This window comes from Callospermophilus lateralis, chromosome 18, assembly GCF_048772815.1.
Source record: "Callospermophilus lateralis isolate mCalLat2 chromosome 18, mCalLat2.hap1, whole genome shotgun sequence".
Lineage (NCBI taxonomy): Eukaryota > Metazoa > Chordata > Mammalia > Rodentia > Sciuridae > Callospermophilus > Callospermophilus lateralis.
This window is the reverse complement of record NC_135322.1, coordinates 16003985-16023950: the sequence shown is the minus strand read 5'-3', so window position 1 is coordinate 16023950 and position 19966 is coordinate 16003985. Positions and strand designations below refer to the sequence as shown.

The window sequence follows — 19966 nt, the reverse complement described above, 5'->3', positions numbered from 1 at the left end:
TTTATCATGAAAAGTTTTTATTTCTTCTTCACTTTTGAAAGATGGCTTTGCTGGATATAGCAGTCTTTGCTGGCAATTGTTTTCTTTCAGAACTTTGAATACCTCATTCCAAGCCGTCCTTTATTTTACAGTCTGAGTTGAGAAGTCAAAAGTAAGCCTTAACAGAGGAAGAGGAATTCATGCCTACAGATGCACAAATTTACCTCTAAATGTGAACTGATGTTTTTTACTTACAGCTTTTAATATTTTTTTCCTATTCTCTGTGTTAGGCATTTTGATTGTGATGTGTCTTGGAGAAGTTCTTTTTTGTTCTATGTAGATGTCCATCTCATTTTTATAGTTTGGAAAAAAATGTGTTGTTTCACAAAGATTTTTAAAAAAAATTTAAATTGTTTTAATTAGTTATACATAATAGTAGAGTGTACATGTTGCAGAATCATATTGATCATGTAGTCACATATATACATACAGTAATAATGTTTGTTTCATTCTACTATCTTTCCTATGCCCACATTCCATCACTTCTCTCTGCCTATCTAAGGTAATGTTATTCTTCCCTAGTGCCCCCTGCCTTATTGTGAATTAATATCTGCATAGTAGAGAAAACATTCAGCCTTTGGTTTTGTGGGATTGGCTATTTTGCTTAACATGATATTCTCCAACTCCAACCATTTACTGGAAAATGCCATAATTTTACTCTAGAGAAGATTCTTTTATATATATATATATATTTTTTTTTTTTTAAATTCTCGGCGGACACAACATCCTTGTTTGTATGTGGTGCTGAGGATCAAACCCGGGCTGCACGCACGCCAGGCGAGTGCGCTACCACTTGAGCCACATCCCCAGCCCCTAGAGAAGATTCTTAATGCCATTAAATAGTATCTTTATCCTCTCTTCTATCCCAATTACATGTATTATCTCTTGATGTTTTTCCCAGAGTTCTTTGTATATTCTAATAGTGATTTTTATTTTTTTCCTTTATTCAATATCAAGTGTTCAAATTCATATACTGTTTTCAATGTCTGAAGTTCTGTTTTCTACATAGTACAGTTTGTTGGTGATACTTGCAAATGAATTTTTTGTTTTATCACTGTGTCTTATTTCCAGGAATTCTGATTGTTTTCTTTTTATTAATTCTGTACCAACATGGTCTTTCACACCAAAGGGAGATCAGTAAGTAGAGGTAAGAAGCAAGGGAAGAGAGGCAGGAAGGGAAGAAGAAATACTGGTGAATGCTACCAGCAAATCATATTTTTACATTGTGTACACATATAATATGTAACAATGAATCCCACCATTATGTACAGTTATAAAATGTACCAATAAAAATATGGAAAAAAGATGAAGGTTTTCATCTCATTTCTCTCTTAAATCATTCCTTAGATCTTCTTTTAGCTCATCGAACATTTTAATAATCAATTTTTATAGTGTCTTTTGAATTTCATCTACTTCGTTTCTGCAGGTTCCTTTGTTAGAGGATTTTAAAGTTTGGGGGGCATACTTATTTGCCTGTGGTCTTATGTTTTCAGAGGTCTTCAACTTGCTGTAGATAAGAATTCCTGCATCCTTTGATGTGTATTTGTCTTTTTTGGTAATAAGTCTTGTGTTTTTGGTATATTTTAACTTCAGCACCTAAGCTCCTTATAATCTGAGTGTTGATTTCAACCTCCAAATTTGGTCAGTTTGCTGCTGTAGAACCGCTGCAGTACTCTGGGTTCCTCTTAGCTATCATCTTGGGAATTCTGTTTTGTTGTATGAGTAGTTGTCTAGGAGTGGGACTTGAGGTCCCCCTCTAGCTCTTCCTACATGGGGGCTTGGTCATTAAGTGGGGTTTTTGTCTCCCTTATCCTATGTGTTAATGTATTATTGGAGCTTAAATGAGGCTAGTTTGTACATGGAATAAGATTCATTGTCACTTGGCTGAGATGCGGGTGTAGCTCAGCAGCAGGGTCTCTACCCTATGAACTTGTAATGTCCCAATTACTTCCAGCCCTCTTAGCACAAAGGGAAGCAAGCAATAGCAGTAACAGAGTAACCGTTATCCAGTTAAAATAAATGTTGGGTGTCTACTATAATATCTCTAAAACTAACTGCCAAACAAAAGGTTATGGTGGAGGTTAGCATTTAGGATTGTCCACAACAATAAGCAACCACAACTAGATGTGGCATTAAATAGCAGGTGTGAACTATGCCGTCCACAGTATTAACACAACAACACCATGTGGGGTGGGAGGCCGGAATTATATACACTAAATAGTTCTAAAACATAGTAAAATTATGGTTCCTTAAGTGAAAAGAAAATGAAATAGGAAAACAAGAGAAAGTTTGAAATATTTAAAAAGTGAACAGAGGGGAAGTCAGAGAACAGCTGATAGCTAAAACAGAAAAAGAGGAAACAATACAATTTGACTATTAGGGAAGAAAAGGAAAAAGTAACAAGAGAAACAAAAACAAAGGTAAGAACACTTAAAAGCAAATCAAAACAAACCCACTACAAAAAAAACCCCTATCATTCCAAAGTCAAAATAACAAACAATTGAAAAATGATAAAATAAAATTATATGAAAACCAATCAGTACAGCAAGAACACACACAGAATTTTAAAAAAGAAAAAATAGGAATATAATTCTTTTTTGTTTCTTTTTAGTTGTAGATGGACACAATACCTTTATTGAGGATTGAACCCAGTGCCTCACACATGCTAGGCAAGCGCTCTACAACTAAGCTCCCAGCCCAGAATATAATTCTTTTTTAAAAAATTCTATTTATTTATTTATTTATTTATTTATTTGTGGTGCTGAGGATCGAACCCAGGGTTTCACCATGCTAGGTGAGTGCTCTACCGCTGAGCCACAATCCCAGCCCCCAGAATATAATTCTTAATGAAAAATGAAGGACTTGTTTCTGCTGTGGTCAAAACTGTTGACAAGGACAGATGTTCACTGTGTATGCTGTTGTGCCCTTCTTGCTGTTTCTTTTTGGGATCTGTAACCCTATTTCAAGGACTGGGTGTTATTAAATCTGACTTGTGTTTCTCACCAAACTTCCAGCTGGTGTGGCCTGGACCAAAGCTGGTTGTAGTAGCTCTCAGCTTCTTGTCTCACAGCATAAGATGGGACAGACTAGGAGTACTGACAATTGGAGTTTTTTCTGGACTGTGTCAGTGTGCTCCCAGAGCAGGGCTAATGCAGATTTCTAAATGAAAAATTCCAGCTGCTGGGATTTAGTTTGGAACATCCTTTGAAACTTTGTAGGGTGGTATTTACTCCAGAGATTAGATCCCACCCCCTGTTACTGGGAAGATGCCAATGTCTGGATGTCTGGGTCTCAGGGACCTTCTGAGTTGCATAGTGAGGGATCTAAACCCTAATCCACTGTCATGGATGTGAACTTCCCAGGAACAGACCTGGAGGGTAAACATGGCCTGCCTGACCAATTTCTGACCTTACCCCATTCTGAATGAGTGGCTATCAGCAAAGGAAACACCAGCCTCTCTCCCCTCAGTAATCCCAGTCTGGATTCCCCTGGGCACAGTCCTTTCTGCGCCCGTATCAATCATACTGGGCACACTCTGGACTCCATGGCAGACGTTTGCTGGGATAGGCTGGCAACATTATTATGAACTGCCCCCCTGCCGCTGCCAGGAGTTGCCATGAGGTGTCTTCAGAATGACTCACACCTCAGTTCTGCTTGCCAGCCAAGAGATTCAGAGTACTTTTCAATCAGCTTGCATACTGTCTTGGGTCAATTAAGATCAGCCTCCCTGTCTGTTCCACAGGAGCTCTCATGCCAGATATTTTCAGAGTGCTTTTTTCTTTTTCTGCCTGTGTTACCCCTCTTTTCTGCAGTGAACAGACATAGTTGCCAAAGCTAGCACATCTCTAACACTTCATTTTCTGTGTTCAATGATTCTGAATTTCTGAGTTGCTATGATAATTTTACTGTCCACTGTTGAAATCCAGTGAATTCTGTCTATCACCCACCTTGCTGAGAAGCAGTACTCCCAATATTTAAATCTCAAGCCACAGAGAGACTGGAAAGTGCACCCTTCTTCCAATTCACCATCTTCCAAGTACTTCTAGGCAATAAATTTGCTGTGTTGTGATTTTTGAAATTTGGCATTTAATGATGTTTCTTGTCGTGATCTAATATATACTCAGTCTATAATTACTTAATAGTTTTGCACTTGTTTGTAATGGATTGAGATGTGTATTAAAATCCTGTATGACTGACGAAACTTACCTGTAACTTATGCTTTAGGAAAGTTTGGGGTTTTTTTTTGTTTTGTTTTGTTTTTTGGCTTGCTTGCTTGATTTTGTAACACTGAGTATCCAGCTTAGGGTGCTGTGCATGGGAGAAAAGCAGTCAGCTACAACTTCAGTCTGAAATGTGTAGTTTTGTTAATTGATATATAGACATTATGTTTATTATATATTTTTTTTGTGAATTAGAGGCTACAGATTTAGCATCTTTAAGATCATAACTCCTGCTTATGCTATATATATATATATATATATATATATATATATATATATATATATTTCTCCCCCCCAAATTTTATTAGAGTTTATCATGTGTATAGACAAGTCTGTACATGATAATGCAATCAAACAACCAATACAATCACAACTGTATGGCTTAAATGAAGGACCACAAGGGAAAGTACCCAGGTCCAGTAATAAAAACATTACCTGAAACCTAAGCTCCTTTGGAGCTTCTATGCAACCTATAGTTCCCTCAATGTACCCACCATACATCAGTTGTCTCTGTTTGAACTGGAATCATGAAATATGTGTACCCTGTTGTGTTGGTTCTTTTGCTCAACTTTATATTTGTGAGAACCATCCAGATTACTGTTTGTAGAAACATTTCAGGTTATCCTCATTGCTAAATAGTATTTCAGTACATGAATATATCACTTGTCTGTGTCCATTTTACTCTTGACAGACATTTGGATTGTTTCTTTGGGCTATCATGAATAGTGATGCTATGAGCCTTCTTGAACTTGCTGCTTTGTCTTCATATGGTTGTTTGGTAATATATTAGGGGAGCAGTTGGTGTGTCAGAGAATGTGAGTCTACATAAGCAGTTACTGTTGAGTTTTCCACAATGGCTGAAAAAGTTATGAGACTCATTAACAATTTATACAAGTTCCAGCTGCTCCACCTTCTTCTTAATACATGGTGTCGTCAGACAGTAAAATATGGTGGGGTAATGGTAAGGCATTGTGGTTTTCCTGATGACTAGTGAAGTGGAATGTCTTTATTTTGATGTCTGTTGGCCATTTGGACATCTTCCTTTGGGCAAGGCCAGGCTAAATCCTTAGCCTAATTTTGAGGAGTTTGTCTTTTTATTGTTGTTTTTTAGGCGTTTTTTATGTAATCAATGTGAGTCCCTTGTCATTTCTGTGTATGCAGATACACTTACCCTGTTCTTACCCTGTTCTCATGAATGGAAACTGCTTTTAAAAATCTCATTATTTTTCCCTTCTGGGTGTGATGGCACATCCCTGTGACTTGGGAGGCTGAGGCAGGAGGATCCAAGTTCAAAACTAGCCTCAGCAACTTAGCAAGGCCCTAAGAAACTTAAGGAGATAATGTTTCGAAATAAAGGACTAGGGATAAGGCTCAGTGTAAAGCATATCTGGGTTCAATTCCTGTTAAAAAAAAAAAAAAAGAAAAAAGAAAAAGGAAAGAAATCAATCCTGCTGTCAGGTTTTTTTGTGTCTTTTTTGTGTCTTTTGTGTGTGTGTGCTGTGCCTGGGAATCAAACTCCCATCTAGGCAAGCACTCTACCACTGAACTATACCCCAGCCTTGCCTTGTATGGTATCACCTAGCCACCTGAACATTATTTTTATTATGATATATCTTACCTATCCTCAACTACTATGTTTAGAGGAAACTCTCATCTATGAATGTGATAAATTCCTTCATTCATTTGTCTTCATTGACTTTCATGATATTATTTGTAGTAGTTAATGTAGATATTGGTAGTATGTTAAAAAAAGAATATTAGATATTGCCTCTTAATTTCTCTGTTCCTTCTTTAAAAAAATCTGTGCGTGCGTGTGTGTGTGTGTGTGTGTGTGTGTGTGTGTGTGTTAGGGATGGAAACCAGGAACCCTCTACCACTGAACTACATCCCCAGACTTTTGTATTTTTTGATTCAGGATCTCACTAAGTTGCCTAGGCTGGCCTCAAACTTACGATTCTCCTACCTCAGCCTTCAGAATAGCTGGGATTATAGGTTTATGCTTGGTACCTTAATTTTGATTTCATCTTTAGTGAGTCTGCTTATTTATTTGTACATTGGATGTGCTCTGATTTTGCTTTTTTTAAAAAATCCCTTTTCTTGTTAGATTTTGCTCCATTCACTACCTATATGTCTATGATTTTTCAACCTTTGTATTCTTTGTAGTGTATTATTTGCAGAAAGGAATGAAGGAAGAATATTTTGCCTATTTTCTCTTTTATTTTTGAATTCACTCTTGCCAGCTGCCCATGCTGACAAGATGATCTGGGTTCAAAAGAGTTGGCTGCAACATTAGTCTAAGAAAATGGCAAAGAGATCACGCAACACATGAACATGAGTTTCTCAGGTCAAGGGTGGGACTGCTCTGTGACCTCAAGGGTCCTCTTCCATCCTGGAAGGCAAAAGAGTGTACACCCGGAATCTATTTTATAGGGGGACACACAAAGGAGCTTTAATGGAATGTTCCTCACCAAATAAGGTAGGGGATAGGGTTTCAAATGGGGGATGTCCAATCCCATTGGGGTAATGCCCAAGTCCAGGGCTAGAGCAAACTTCTTTGCCAAGTTTAAGTGGAGACCACTTGTTTCGCACAGTGCATGGCTTGCGATGCCAGATCAAACATCCCCATTACTCAAGGCTGAGAAAGGATGCTTAGTCCATGGGCAGGGTAGCTCCCACATTCTACTAACTCCCACCTATAGTCTAGCCATGGCTTTGTCACCTTTTCTGGGATTATGTATTTGATTATGTAGTCCAGCTTTAGATCTGTGAGATCATTATTTATTATTTATTCATGTTGGACTGGTGGGTGATAATTTTGATCTACTGTTTTTTGCGAGAATGTTAACACATTTTCAGACTTTTGAATATCTTTAGAAACAGTACTTCTAATTGTATTTAATTGTTGTTGTTGTTTTTTTTTAATGTAAAAAATTTTCCTGTAGCCAGCCAGGTGGCAACACCTGAAATCCCAGCAGCTCAGGAGGCTGAGACAGGAAGATCATGAATTCAGTGAGGCATTAAGCAACAAAGTGAGTCTGTCTACATAAAATACAAAATAGGGCTGGGGATGTGGCTTAGTGGTCGAATACCTCTGAGTCCAATTCCCAGTATGAAAAAAAATATGTATCTTGCAATAATGTGACTAATACATTCTCTGAAAGAGTGAACTGGGCAATGATAGATTTTTTTTTTTTTAGGTTTTTCTGCCCAGATTTAGAAAACAGTTTCATTGTAGTCTGGCCCTTTAAAATTGCCAGCTCTTATTTGCCATTCAGAACCTAAGTGGATTCAGGAGGACTTCTGCTACTGCCTCTGAGTTCATCTAGTGTCTTCTCTGTTGTTATTGAAGAATATAGTCAAGCTCCCTGCTTATTTTAGGAACCAGTACTACCTAAATACCAAAATGAGTCAAAGTATAACTCTTAAGAATAAGGGTGCAGAAGTCTTTAAATGTACTAGCAAACCAAATCCAGTAACAAAATGAATTATACAAATGACATTGTCAGATATATCCCAGGAATGGAAGGTTGGTTTAACCTCAAATCAATTAATGTAATGCATCTTATTAATATAATAATAATAAAAAAATCATACAATCTTCTCAATAGACAGAAAAAAGTCATTTAACAAAAGCCAATGCCCTTTCACAATAAAAACATTCTATAAACTAGGAATAAAAGGGAATTTTCTGAACATGACATATCATAATGCTGCAAGCCTAGTGTTTTCCCCCTAAGATCAGGGAGACAAGGCAAGGATATCCACTTTTGCTAATTCTATTCAACATTATGGAGGTTTCAGCCAGAGCATGTAGACGAGAAAAAGAAAGAAAGGAATCAAGGTTGGAATACACATAAAAATCATCTCCATTTCCAGATGACATTACATAGAAAATCCTAAAAAATCAAGACACATATACAAGAGAAAAAAAATAGGGGCTGGGGTTGTGGCTCAGAGGTAGAGCGCTTGCCTAGCACATGCAAGGTTCTGGGTTCAATCCTCAGCATCACTTAAAAATAAATAAAATAAAGGTATAAAAATATTATTTAAAATAAATAGAACTGAGTTCAGCTAAGCTTGAGGATATAGGATTAATTGTCTTTGTACATGTGCAGCAAACAATCCACAAATGAAATTGACCCAGTAATATACTCCAAAAAAAGTACTTTAGAATAAATTTAACAAAAGAACTTAATTTACATTGTGAAAATTCCAAAATAGGTACACAGTGATTTGTCTATGAGAGCTCATAGCCACATTTTTCATAATAGTCAAAGGTTAGAAATGGCTTAAATGTCCATTACTGAAGCAATGGGTAAACAATATGGTCTATCTGTGCAGGAATATTATTAGTAGAAAGTTATATTTAGATGTGCTACAACTTGGATGAACCTTGAAAACATGATAAATCAAAGAAACCACTCATGGGGCTGGGGATGTGGCTCAAGCGGTAGCGTGCTCGCCTGACATGCGTGCGGCCCGGGTTTGATCCTCAGCACCACATACAAAAAAAAAAAGATGTTGTGTCTGCCGAAAACTAAAAAATAAATATTAAAAAATTCTCTCTCTCTCTCTCTCTAAAAAAAAGAAAAGAAAAGAAAGAAACCACTCATGAGTCCATGTATTGATTCTATTTGTGTTAAAAGCTATGGGGTGGTTATCAATAGAGAAAAAAAGCTAGATAATTAATTATTTAAGTTTAGGTGGGTAACAGGAGGAATAATAGCTAAAAAAGGTATAGGTTTTCTTTTTGCATTGATGACAATATTCTGAAATTGACTTAGGATGGTTGCACATATATAAAAATACACTAAGAACCATTGAATTGTTCACTCTAAATGGGCTAATTATGTAGTTTGGAATTGTACCCCAATAAAGCTGTTAAAAATATAGCCAGCTGTTTTACTAGCTGAATTGCCATTATATCTATATGCCTCCTTTTAGTACCTCTTTTTTATATCACAGAAACTTCCATTCAGGGTCTGGCCTTCTCCTCATGGCAATGAATATTTCTTGATTTTCTTTATAGTATGACTGTGGCATCTAAAACGTTCTCCTTGTTTTTTTCCACACAGTTTCCAGGAGGACTGGCAGAAACAGAATTAGTTACTCCTTTAAAGTATATCATACGTCTCTCAAATCCCATTTGCTTTCCAGACACAAATATATTTCATTCCAGAGTTTGTTATCCAGCGCCTCACTCTTCTTCAGTATCAGCAAACACAGACTTAACAGAGAATGGAGTCTACTTCCGTAAGGGCACTACTTGGGTCATCTTTCACCATTTTATAAATTAGAAATTCTGAAATTCAAGCTTTGGGTTCAAAACCCTAAACTATTTGTTTAATGTTTATTTTTTAGTTGTAGGTGGACACAATATTTTTACGTGGTGCTGATAATCGCACCCAATGCCTCACGCATGGCAGGTGAGCACTTCACCACTAAGCCATAACCCCAGCCCCCTAAACTATTTCTTAATAGTGAATTTGAGCAAGTTACCAATTTCCTAATCTTTTAAATGAGGATAACTGCCCTTAACAGACTGCTTGAGAGTAAAGATTGACTAGACATGAAGTGACCTTTGATGAGTCTGAGGGAACAGACATGGAGACCTGTAAAGCTATTCTATTTAATTTTATATAGGTTCGATTATTCCATATTTTTAAGTAAACACATACATACACATATACTCACAAATTGCCCAAACATAATATTGTTTATTTGGTATTTTTTTTGTTTTCATTTTAGAGTGGGAATGAATATCAGAATCATGTTCTCATTTTCTCTAAGACATATATTGTCTTAAAATGTTGCAAGGATGTGGGCAGAAAGCAGAGAAAGAAGAGAGTGTCAGGACTTGGAGGTTAATGAGAATTGACAGTCCAGTTGAGCCAAGACTTGTACACATGTCTGTTTGTGCCCCAGTAAAGACTACTTGGGCTGTATATATCAGTCATGTCTCTAAATGTCATTCAGCCTGGTAAAGTTTATTGTGGCCTATCTTACCTTTAGATTTATGGCCCCTCTTGGATGTTTTGGATGAAAATCAGTTGGTAGGTACAATAAACTTGTTACTGTCATGGAAGTATATAGGACTGCTGTGGGCAGGTACAGTGCACTCCCAATTGGAAAATTCCATTGCCATTGAGATGATTTTGGGTTTGTATAATTGTAGAGAACACTTGCAAAAAATTAAAATGATGTTATCTCATACCTAGATTCATGTAATGATTTTGGCAATTTTAATTAGATTGAAACTCCATAGTGCTTAAGTAAAATCTTTCTAATTGGAATAGGGCCAGGATTTTCCCAGACTTCCTCTAACCTTACTGCAAGGAAGAAAATGGCCTTTCTCATTTCTCCATTCTTTTCCTCTAGCTCTGTTCTCATGGCTACTTTACCAAGAAAATAATCCAGAGGAGGATTGGTCAACTCTTGGAATTTAAAGTCATAACCCATTTGACTCAAATTGTTTCCAAAATGTAATCATTTATTTCAAAGCATATGAACATTTTTATCACATGTCCTTAAACTAATTACCTGATTCATTCCAAGGTGGTAAATGATGGTTGTCAGACAGTCCCATGCCTTCCCTAGATGTCCCTCTTTTTTTTTTCCAACCAGTATTCCCAAATTGCCTGACACGGCATTCAGTATCTCCTGGATCCTAATTTTCTGACAGAGCACTGAAAGAGAATAAATTAATTTTTTAAAAGAGAATAGAAGACACCTTTATCATAAAACTGCAGCTTTACAAGGAGGAACCAAGTGGTTACAGTGAAGGCACATGAAATTTTTAATTTACTCCATAAATGGGATATTTCAATTAGTTAAAATGGAATTCAGCATTAGTTGGTATTCATTTCAACATATGGCTTTTAGTCAGAAGTATGACAAGACAGAAAATTCATAGAGATCTGGGATCTTGCCAGGAAATCTGAGAGAGACTAGCAGTATTAACAAAACCTGTGCCGATTGTTAGCTACATAGCAGAGAGCCTGAGACCTTACACATCGTCCACAGGAAATAGTATTCAGTTAGGAAGCATACCTGTAAAGCGTTCTTCCTATTTAAACCAATGGAATTCAACTAAAAGTAGTTTACATAAAACACAAGGAAAATGAACAGCCCACAAAAACCCCAGCTTTCTTCATATTAAAAATCTGGAGGTAGTGATTGCAGCCTAATGCAGTCTCTCAGTGACATCACAAAGGACTCCTATGACATATAATACTCTAGGCTACCATCCTAGTGCCTTGTATTATATGAAGGTCACTGGATGTTGTGACTGAGCAATAGGAGTTTTGATAGCATGAAAGCTCTTGGATTCAGTCACACTAATATATAATTTTGTCCCATACCACAGGCTGCCAACTCTACTTTTTTGTTCCTTGTATGTCCAGTTCCCTACAGTGCACTTTTCTACCTTTTCCCTTTCCATCAAAAATTTCATCAGATTTCACCATTAATATTTTTGTTTGTGCTTTTAGCAGTTGTGATGTTCAGGAATGTGGCTGTGGATTTCTCTTAGTGGAAGGGTAATGGATAGGCCTGAAAAACAGGGATATTTACAGACATGTGATGTTGGAGAACTAGAGCCACCTCATCTCACTGGGGAAGATTCAGAATTTGAACTTAGAAATTCTTGCTATCAGGCTGGGGAAATAGCTCAGTTGGGAGAGTGGTTGCCTTGCATGCACAAGGCCCTGGGTTCAATACACAGCACCAAAAAATTTTAAAAAAGGAAAGAAAAGAAGATATTCCTGCTATTACTGTGGATTAAAAAAAAAAATATTTACAGGGCTTTTTTGACCTTTTTTCTGGGGAAATGGTTTGTTTTGTAAAGCAAGCAGTTGCCAAGGTTCAGAGATCCTCTATCATTTTTGTTAGAATTGTGATTCACCAAAGTACCAGCTGGAGATTTGGAACTTTTAGCCATGTGGTCTTTTTTTTTTTTTTTTCAAATCTGCTGGTTTGGACTGTGCTTTATCAGCCAGACATGTTCTATTTATTTAGGAAACAGCAAGAACTCAGGATTGTTCGAGGAATGAATTAAGAGGGTCTTAACCAGGTGAGTATGGGTAAGCATCATCAGGCAGCCATCATAGATAATAGTTCAGCTGCTTAATGAGGCACCAGCACCCCTAGAATATCCAGCTTGAGTATTACGTCCTGACAAAATATCTCTGATAAAAACTTGAAATCCATACACAAACCCTTTTCCAAGAGAACTTTCTCTTTACTTCAGATACCTCTCCATTTCTATACTTTTGTTTTCCCCTATTATTACAGAAAGGTTAGATGGATGCTATAATTTTCCTCCAGTGACATCATATTGTGGATTATTGGCATCAAGTTCCTTCCTATGTTTTTAAAAATTTATTTACAAATTTCTTTGCCCTTTAGTTTTGTGGACTTAGTTCTAATTTTACCTACTATCTCTTGAATTTTTCTTATTTTATGTTCTTTACTTGCTTGTACATTTTCTTCATCAATTAATTTATTCTTTGAACTAACATTCACTGATTTTCTAATTTTGTTTTAGGTTTAGAAGAATTAACAGAGTATATAATACATTGGCCCATTGTCCCAGATGTTGTACATGCATACAAACCTAAAATATAGTATATAATATTTAATGCAATTACATAATATTTAATAAAATTATAAAGCAATAAAAGCATTATTATAATAGTTAAATGATAGTTATGTGAATATAATATGTAATAACTAGATTATGACTTCTAACCTATTTTGATGCACATGTCAAATTCATTGAAACATTCATAGAATTAAAAACTTGGGAATTAATGGGTTAAGAACTTTTTTAAAAATTTTATTTAACTGGAACATGGCTATATATTTCTGCATGATGGGCTCTACATTAAGAAAGAGCTAGCCGGGCGTAGTAGTGCCTGTAATCCCAGCTGTTCAGGAGGCTGAGGCAGGAGGATCACAAGTTCAAAACCAGCCTCAGCCATTTAGTAAGGCACAAAGCAACTCAGTGAGACCATGTCTCTAAATAAAATGCAAAATAGGGCTGGGGATGTGGCTAAGTGGCCAAGTGTCCCTGAGTTCAATCCCCAGTACAAAAAAAAAAAAAAAAAAAAAGTGGTTGTTGGAAATCAGGATAATAGGCTAAAAGGGTTTTTTTAATCTTAATAATCAGGAAGTGGCAGAATAGAGGTTAAGACTAAAAGACAGGAGAACTCACCATAAAAAAGAGAAGTCCTGGCTAGTCTAGTTCCCCATATTCTCATTTTTTTCTATATTGATAATGATGATCATTTATTAGTTGTTAAGCATTTATTCTGTTTTCAGGTGATTTATAGAAATAGTGCATTATTTCCTACTATATCAACAGAACTCTGATAGAAAAAGAGATTTTATTCTTATTTAACATATAGGAAAATAAAAATTCTGTAAAGCTCAGTAATTTTCTCATCACTAAAGGTAATTTCAGTAAACAGAAGTAGTTGAAACTGTGGTTTGTTATCTTTCCCCTGGAGTTACTGCTCATACCTTATAACTGAACTGTCTTTTACCTCATTCTGTTGCTCAAATTCTTGCTTAGTTTCCAAGAAATTCTGTTCTCTTAAGAAATATTTATACCACAAATGGATGACATTTTTACTGAATCCTAAGTACAGATGAAAAATGAATCACAGAAGATTAAGACTTCTACGTATTCCTAACTCTTGCCAGACTCCTTTGACAGATTTATTGAACTATTTTTCTATCTGAACTGTCATCTACAATTATCTTCATTGATACAAATACAACATACCCTGAGTTATTAAGCGCCTGGTATACTTGTAACTCTGGACTGGATTGCTTCCGATATACTCAACGGATACTGTATTATTTCCTTTTTTAAAATTTGGAATTATACAAAATATTGATCATAGTGCCTTACAAAGTACTTTCAATTTAAAGCTGTTTTCTCAGATACTTTCATTAGCCTTGGTTAGAAGAGCAAAAGAAAATCACAGGAGAGGCTGGGATTGTAGCTCAGTGGTAGAGCACTCGCCTAGTACGTGCAAGGCCCTGGGTTTGATCCTTAGCACCACAAAAAAATAAAATATAAAAAAACCATCAAAAACTAAAGAAATATTTAAAAAAAAGGAAATCAGGATATAGGAATTAAAAGCACCAAACAGTTAATGCTATTACAATGGATGAGCAATATATATAGACATTAAGAATACCTAAGTAAACAAATGCACTTTGGTTAGGACTGTATGACAAAAACGACTTTGATATACAGTGAAGGAAATGAGCAAGGTTAAATATTTACATGTGAAAAAACAAAAAAATGAGAAGATATGATCACATTCCTTCATATTTGTCTTTCATCACTCTAGGCTGGGTATGCTTTTGTTGGCTATTTGTAAAGAATGTCAAGGAGTATGTGTAATCATTTCCCTACAGATACAAAAGACATGAGTGAGATAATTCACGTGTTTATTACCCTGATTATCCCATCTGTGTTTCCTGGCCCCTAGATTTTTTAATACCTTTCATCTATCCTAACTGTGCTGTTTTTCTTGTAAGTTTATTTATTCCACAATTTTTAATGCCTAATGGTTCCTAAAGTTTGATTATATCACACTGAATTAACCACAATTTTAAATCTTTAACTTATTTTTCTGTTATTGATGTGGTAGCTGGACATTTTTTTTTCATTTTTTTGGGATGGTTGAGGAGGTACTAGGGATTGAATTACCACAGAGCTATGTTCTAAGACCTTTAATTTTTTTTTTTAATTTTCGCATTAAGTTGCTGAGAGCCTCACTAAATTGCTGAGGGTAGCCTCAAACTTGTAATCCTTATGACTCAGCCTCCTGAGTCACTGGGATTACAGACATGTGCCACCATACCCAGCTGTATGATCATTTTTTATTGAACTCCTCAGATGAATATAAACAAAACTTCCTGTCTCATCAAATGCTTCCAGTTTTATTTCTTCTTTTACATTTTATTATTTACCTTTTTTCAGATGGTTCAAAATTTGGGAATTCTTTGTGCTTTAATTTTAGTTTTTATTTCTATGTCTACTTTGGAATATTAATCTCTTTTGTAGAGTAAAACTATTTACCTTCTTATCTTGCAGACATACATTCCAGGAATCAAACCAAGAAGTTAATCAAAAAAAAAAAAAAAAAAAAAACCACAATGGAAATGTGTTGATCTGCAACCTTGGATGATTATGTTATAGTTGTGATACAGAAGGCAAAAGTCAGTTTCAAACAAAACAGAAAAATCAGGAGGAAAAAATGCTTACTGTGAACCCACACATGGCTTTTACTCAACATCAGAGACTCAATACAGGAGAGAGACTGAATGAACTTAAAGGATGTGAGAAAGCCTTCATTTCTGCCTCAGACCACACTCAACATCAGACAGTTCACACTGATGAGAAATTCTGTGAAGATAAGGATCTTGGGAAGACATTTATTCCTGATTCAGAATTTCAGACAGTTCATACTGGTAAGAAAACATATGAATGTGAAGAATGTGGCCAGGCTTTTAGTTTGCAATCAAGCCTTACTGGTCATAAGAGAATTCATACTGGGGAAGAAACTTTTAAGTGTAAGGAATGTGAAAAGGCATTTAGATGTCATTCACATCTTAGTTTTCATAAGCGAATTCATACTGGTGAAAAGTCTTATGGATGTAAGGAATGTGGGAAGGCATTTAGTTGTGGCTCAGGACTTATTCGACATCAGAGAATTCATACTGGTGAAAAGCCCTATGAATGTAATGATTGTAGAAAGGCCTTTACTTGTGGCTCAGACCTCACTCGACATCAGAGGATACATACTGGTGAAAAACCCTACAAATGTAATGAGTGCAGAAAGGCCTTTAGCCAGCCATCCCATCTTATTAAACATCATAGAATTCACACTGGCGAAAAACCTTATGAATGTAAGGAATGTGGGAAAACTTTTACTTGTGGCTCACACCTAAGTCAACATCAGAAAGTTCATACTGGTGAGAAATCACTTCAGTGTAAGGAATGTGGGAAATCCTTTAGTTCTCGCTCAAATCATCGTCAACATCAGTTAATTCACACTATTGAGAAACTATGTGAGGACAAGGAATGTGGGAAGTTCTCTCTTTCTGATTCAGCTGTTACTCAATATCAGACTATTCACAATGATAAGAAAAAATATGAATGTAAAGAATGTGGCAAAACTTTTAGTTTACGTTCCAGTCTCAGTGGTCACAAGAGAATTCATAGTGGGGAGAAGCCTTTAAAATGTAAGGAATGTGGGAAGGCCTTTAGGTTTCACTCACAACTTAGTATCCATAAACGAATTCATACTGGTGAGAAATCATATAAATGTAAAGAATGTGGGAAGGCCTTTAGTTGTGGCTCAGACCTTACTCGACACTGGAGAATTCATACTGGTGAAAAGCCCTATGAATGTCATGAATGCAGAAAGGCCTTTAATCAGCGATCACATCTTATTAGCCATCAGATAATTCACATGAGTAGAAAACCTTTTGAATGTAAAGAGTGTGGGAAAAATTTTGCTCGTATTTCACACTTAATTCAACATCAGAACATTCATAAATGTGAGAAATCCCATGAATGTAAAGACTTTCATAAAAACGCCATTAGTTCTGGTACAAAACATAGTCAACATCAGTTAATTCACACTGATGAGAAATTCTGTGATGATAAGGAATCTCAGAAGATGTTTGTTCCTGACTTGGAACTTATTCAATCTCAGATACATCATGATAGGAAAACGTATACATGTAAAGAATGTGGCAAGTGTTTTAGGTCATGTGCAAGTCTTAGTAGTCACAACAAAATTCATACTGTGGAGAAAGATTTAAAGTGTAAGGATTGTGGGAAGGCCTTTGGTTATATGTCAGACCTTACTAGACATCAGAGGATTCATACTGGTGAAAAACCTTATGAGTGTAATGACTGTAGAAAGGCCTTCACGTGTGGCTCAGACCTTACTCGCCATCAAAGAATTCATACTGGTGAAAAGCCCTATCAATGTAAAGAATGCAGAAAGTCCTTTAGTCAGCATTCACATCTTATTAACCATGAGAGAATTCACACTGGTGAAAAACCTTATGAATGTAAGGAGTGTGGGAAAGATTTTACTCGTCGTGCATACCTAACTCGACATCAGAAAATTCATACTAATGAGAAATTGTGTCAATGGAAGGAATGTAGAAAGGTCTTCAGTTCTGCCTCAGACCATAATCAGCATCAGGTCGTTCACAGTGGTGAAATGTTACGTGAAGAAAAAGAATGCGGGAAAACCTTTCTTCCTGACTTGGAACTTACTCAATGTCAAACTTTTCACACTGGTAAGAAAACATATGAGTGTAAAGAATGCGGCAAAACTTTTAGTTTGAGATCAGGTCTGTCTTGTCACAGGAGAATTCATAGTGGGGAGAAACCATTAAAATGTAAAGAATGTGGGAAAGCCTTTAGATTTCATTCACAACTTAGTGTTCACAAGCGAGTTCATACTGGTGAGAAATCCTATGAATGTAAAGAATGTGGGAAGGCCTTTAGCTCTGGCTCAGATCTTATTCGTCATCACAGAATTCATACAGGCGAAAAACCCTATGAATGTACGCACTGTGGAAAAGCCTTTAGTCAAAGATCACATCTCATTAAACATCAAAGAATTCACAATGGTGCAAAATCATATGAATGTAAGGACTGTAGGAAAGCATTTACTCTTGAGTCACACCTAACTCAACATCAGAAAATTCATACTGGTGCTTTGTGGCACCTCTTTTCTAGGGACATTCCCTCAGCTGAAGAGAGAACTATGTGGCTCAACCTCTGTCAGTCTATGTCCTCCACTACCTGGAGGAACTGTAGAGAGGAGGCTGAGGGACCCTGGAATCCAGAAATGAAATCAGTTACCTTTGAGGATGTCGCTCTGAGCTTTTCTGTAGAGGAGTGGGCTTTGCTGGATCCTTTCCAAAAGAAGCTCTATAGAGATGTAATGTGGGAAACCTTCAGGAACCTGGCCTCTATAGAAATCAAATGAAACATAGACTCCGAAACATAAATAGGTAATCAAAACGTAGAAAAAATATTCAGTAGTACTATAGATTCTATGGTAAACAAGAAAACTTCCTTGAGTAAAAAGCTGGTCAAAGTAATTTGTTTGGAGAAGTCCTCATTGGTCATTCACGTGTTAATGTTCCTTTCAGAGCTCATACCAGATACAAATGATATGAATGTCAGGAATATGGAGAGCAGCCATACAAAGGCAAGGAATATGGGAGTCCCTCAGTTGTTTCCAGATAACATTCAGAGGAATGAAAGGACACTTTAGAGTAACATCAAGAATGGATACAAGGTGATAAAATGCTCAGATATTCCATTTTAAATGAAATTACTTACTACAGAAGACCCCCACATATGTGATCAATGTGGGAAAGACATCTGAGATCACAGTTCCTTCACAAAACACAGACAACACAAACTCTCAGTGTAGAGTATTCCTATATAAGTAAACAATGCAGGAAAGCTTTTAGTCATTGCAATACCTTTCACAAGCATGAAAATATTCACACTAGACAATAACTCAAAATATAGAATGTGTAAATGCTTCATTACCACACAAAGTTTCTAGAAAATTTGAGATTGAATGGTGGAAAAAACTCATGTCAATGAAAGATGTGTGGAATGTCTCTAGTCATCTTGGTTTTGTTCATATATGTGAAAGAACAAAATATAGTCAGGGACCATGACTAGAAAAAGGTGCAAAACTCCTGATTTGGCCCATATATAACAATGCACAAAGCCCTGTAAATGTGAAAAACACAAGAAAGTTTTCAGGTTTTACAGATTCCAAGCCCTGTAAAAATTCCCCATGTAGGGGAAATATATGTAAATACTATTAAAACCTTGATTCAATTGAAGTGGTGTAGAATACTGCAAAAAATGCAAAACCTAAAAAGAATGTAAAAAAGTTAAATATATATTGTGTGTATCAGTGACTTAATAAAAATTTTTACTCTTGGGAATAAATACTGAAGTTGGCTGTGGTGGTGTGTGCCTGTAATATCAGTGACTTGGGAGGCTAAAGCAAGAGGACCCTAAGTTAGAGAACAGCCTCAGCAACTTAGTGAGACCCTTTCTTAAAATACATAAGATGCAGATGTGTCTTAGTGGTTAAGAAAGCAACACCCTCACAAGAATTCAATACCTGTTACCAAAACAAAACAAACAAACAACAACCAAAAAAAAAAAAAAAAAAAAAACAGGAAAAGAAACTAAAGTTTGAGGTGATACAATTCTATAAGTTTTGTTTAAACAATAGTGTATGGTTTTAATCAGTATGGACTGTTTAAGTTGAATCCGGGTTTTTTTTTTTTTTTTTCTCCTTTCATTTTGAACTATGTTGAATCCATGGGAGAAATGAAATGTGTTCTTCATATGCCAGCTTGAGAGACAGGCCATTAAAAATGAGTTTAGGTTAGGCCTGCACAATGGTGCATGGCTGTAATCCCAGGGGCTCAGGAGACCAAAGCAGGATAATGAATTCAAAGCCAGTCTCAGCAACTTAGCGAGGCACTTAACAACTCAGCAAGACCCTGTCTCTAATAAAATATAGAAAGAGGGCTGGGGATGTGGCTCAGTGGTTAAGTACACCTGGGTTCAACCCCCAGCTCCCCACCCCAATGAGTTTATGTGAATAGTTGAAATTTTC

At 36.3% G+C, this 19966-nt stretch overlaps 1 protein-coding gene across 2 annotated transcripts in view; it reads left to right on the top strand.

The window, feature by feature from the left end:
- LOC143383289 (uncharacterized) overlaps window positions 1-19334 on the top strand; it is a 29037-nt gene extending 9703 nt beyond the window's left edge. For both annotated transcript variants that reach the window (XM_076837644.1, XM_076837643.1), the window contains exon 2: window positions 15373-19334. In XM_076837644.1, the coding sequence (XP_076693759.1) occupies window positions 15536-18295 (2760 nt within the window). In that variant the 5' untranslated portion in view covers window positions 15373-15535 and the 3' untranslated portion in view covers window positions 18296-19334. The remainder of the gene's footprint in view (window positions 1-15372) is intronic.
- Window positions 19335-19966: the final 632 nt, after the last annotated feature.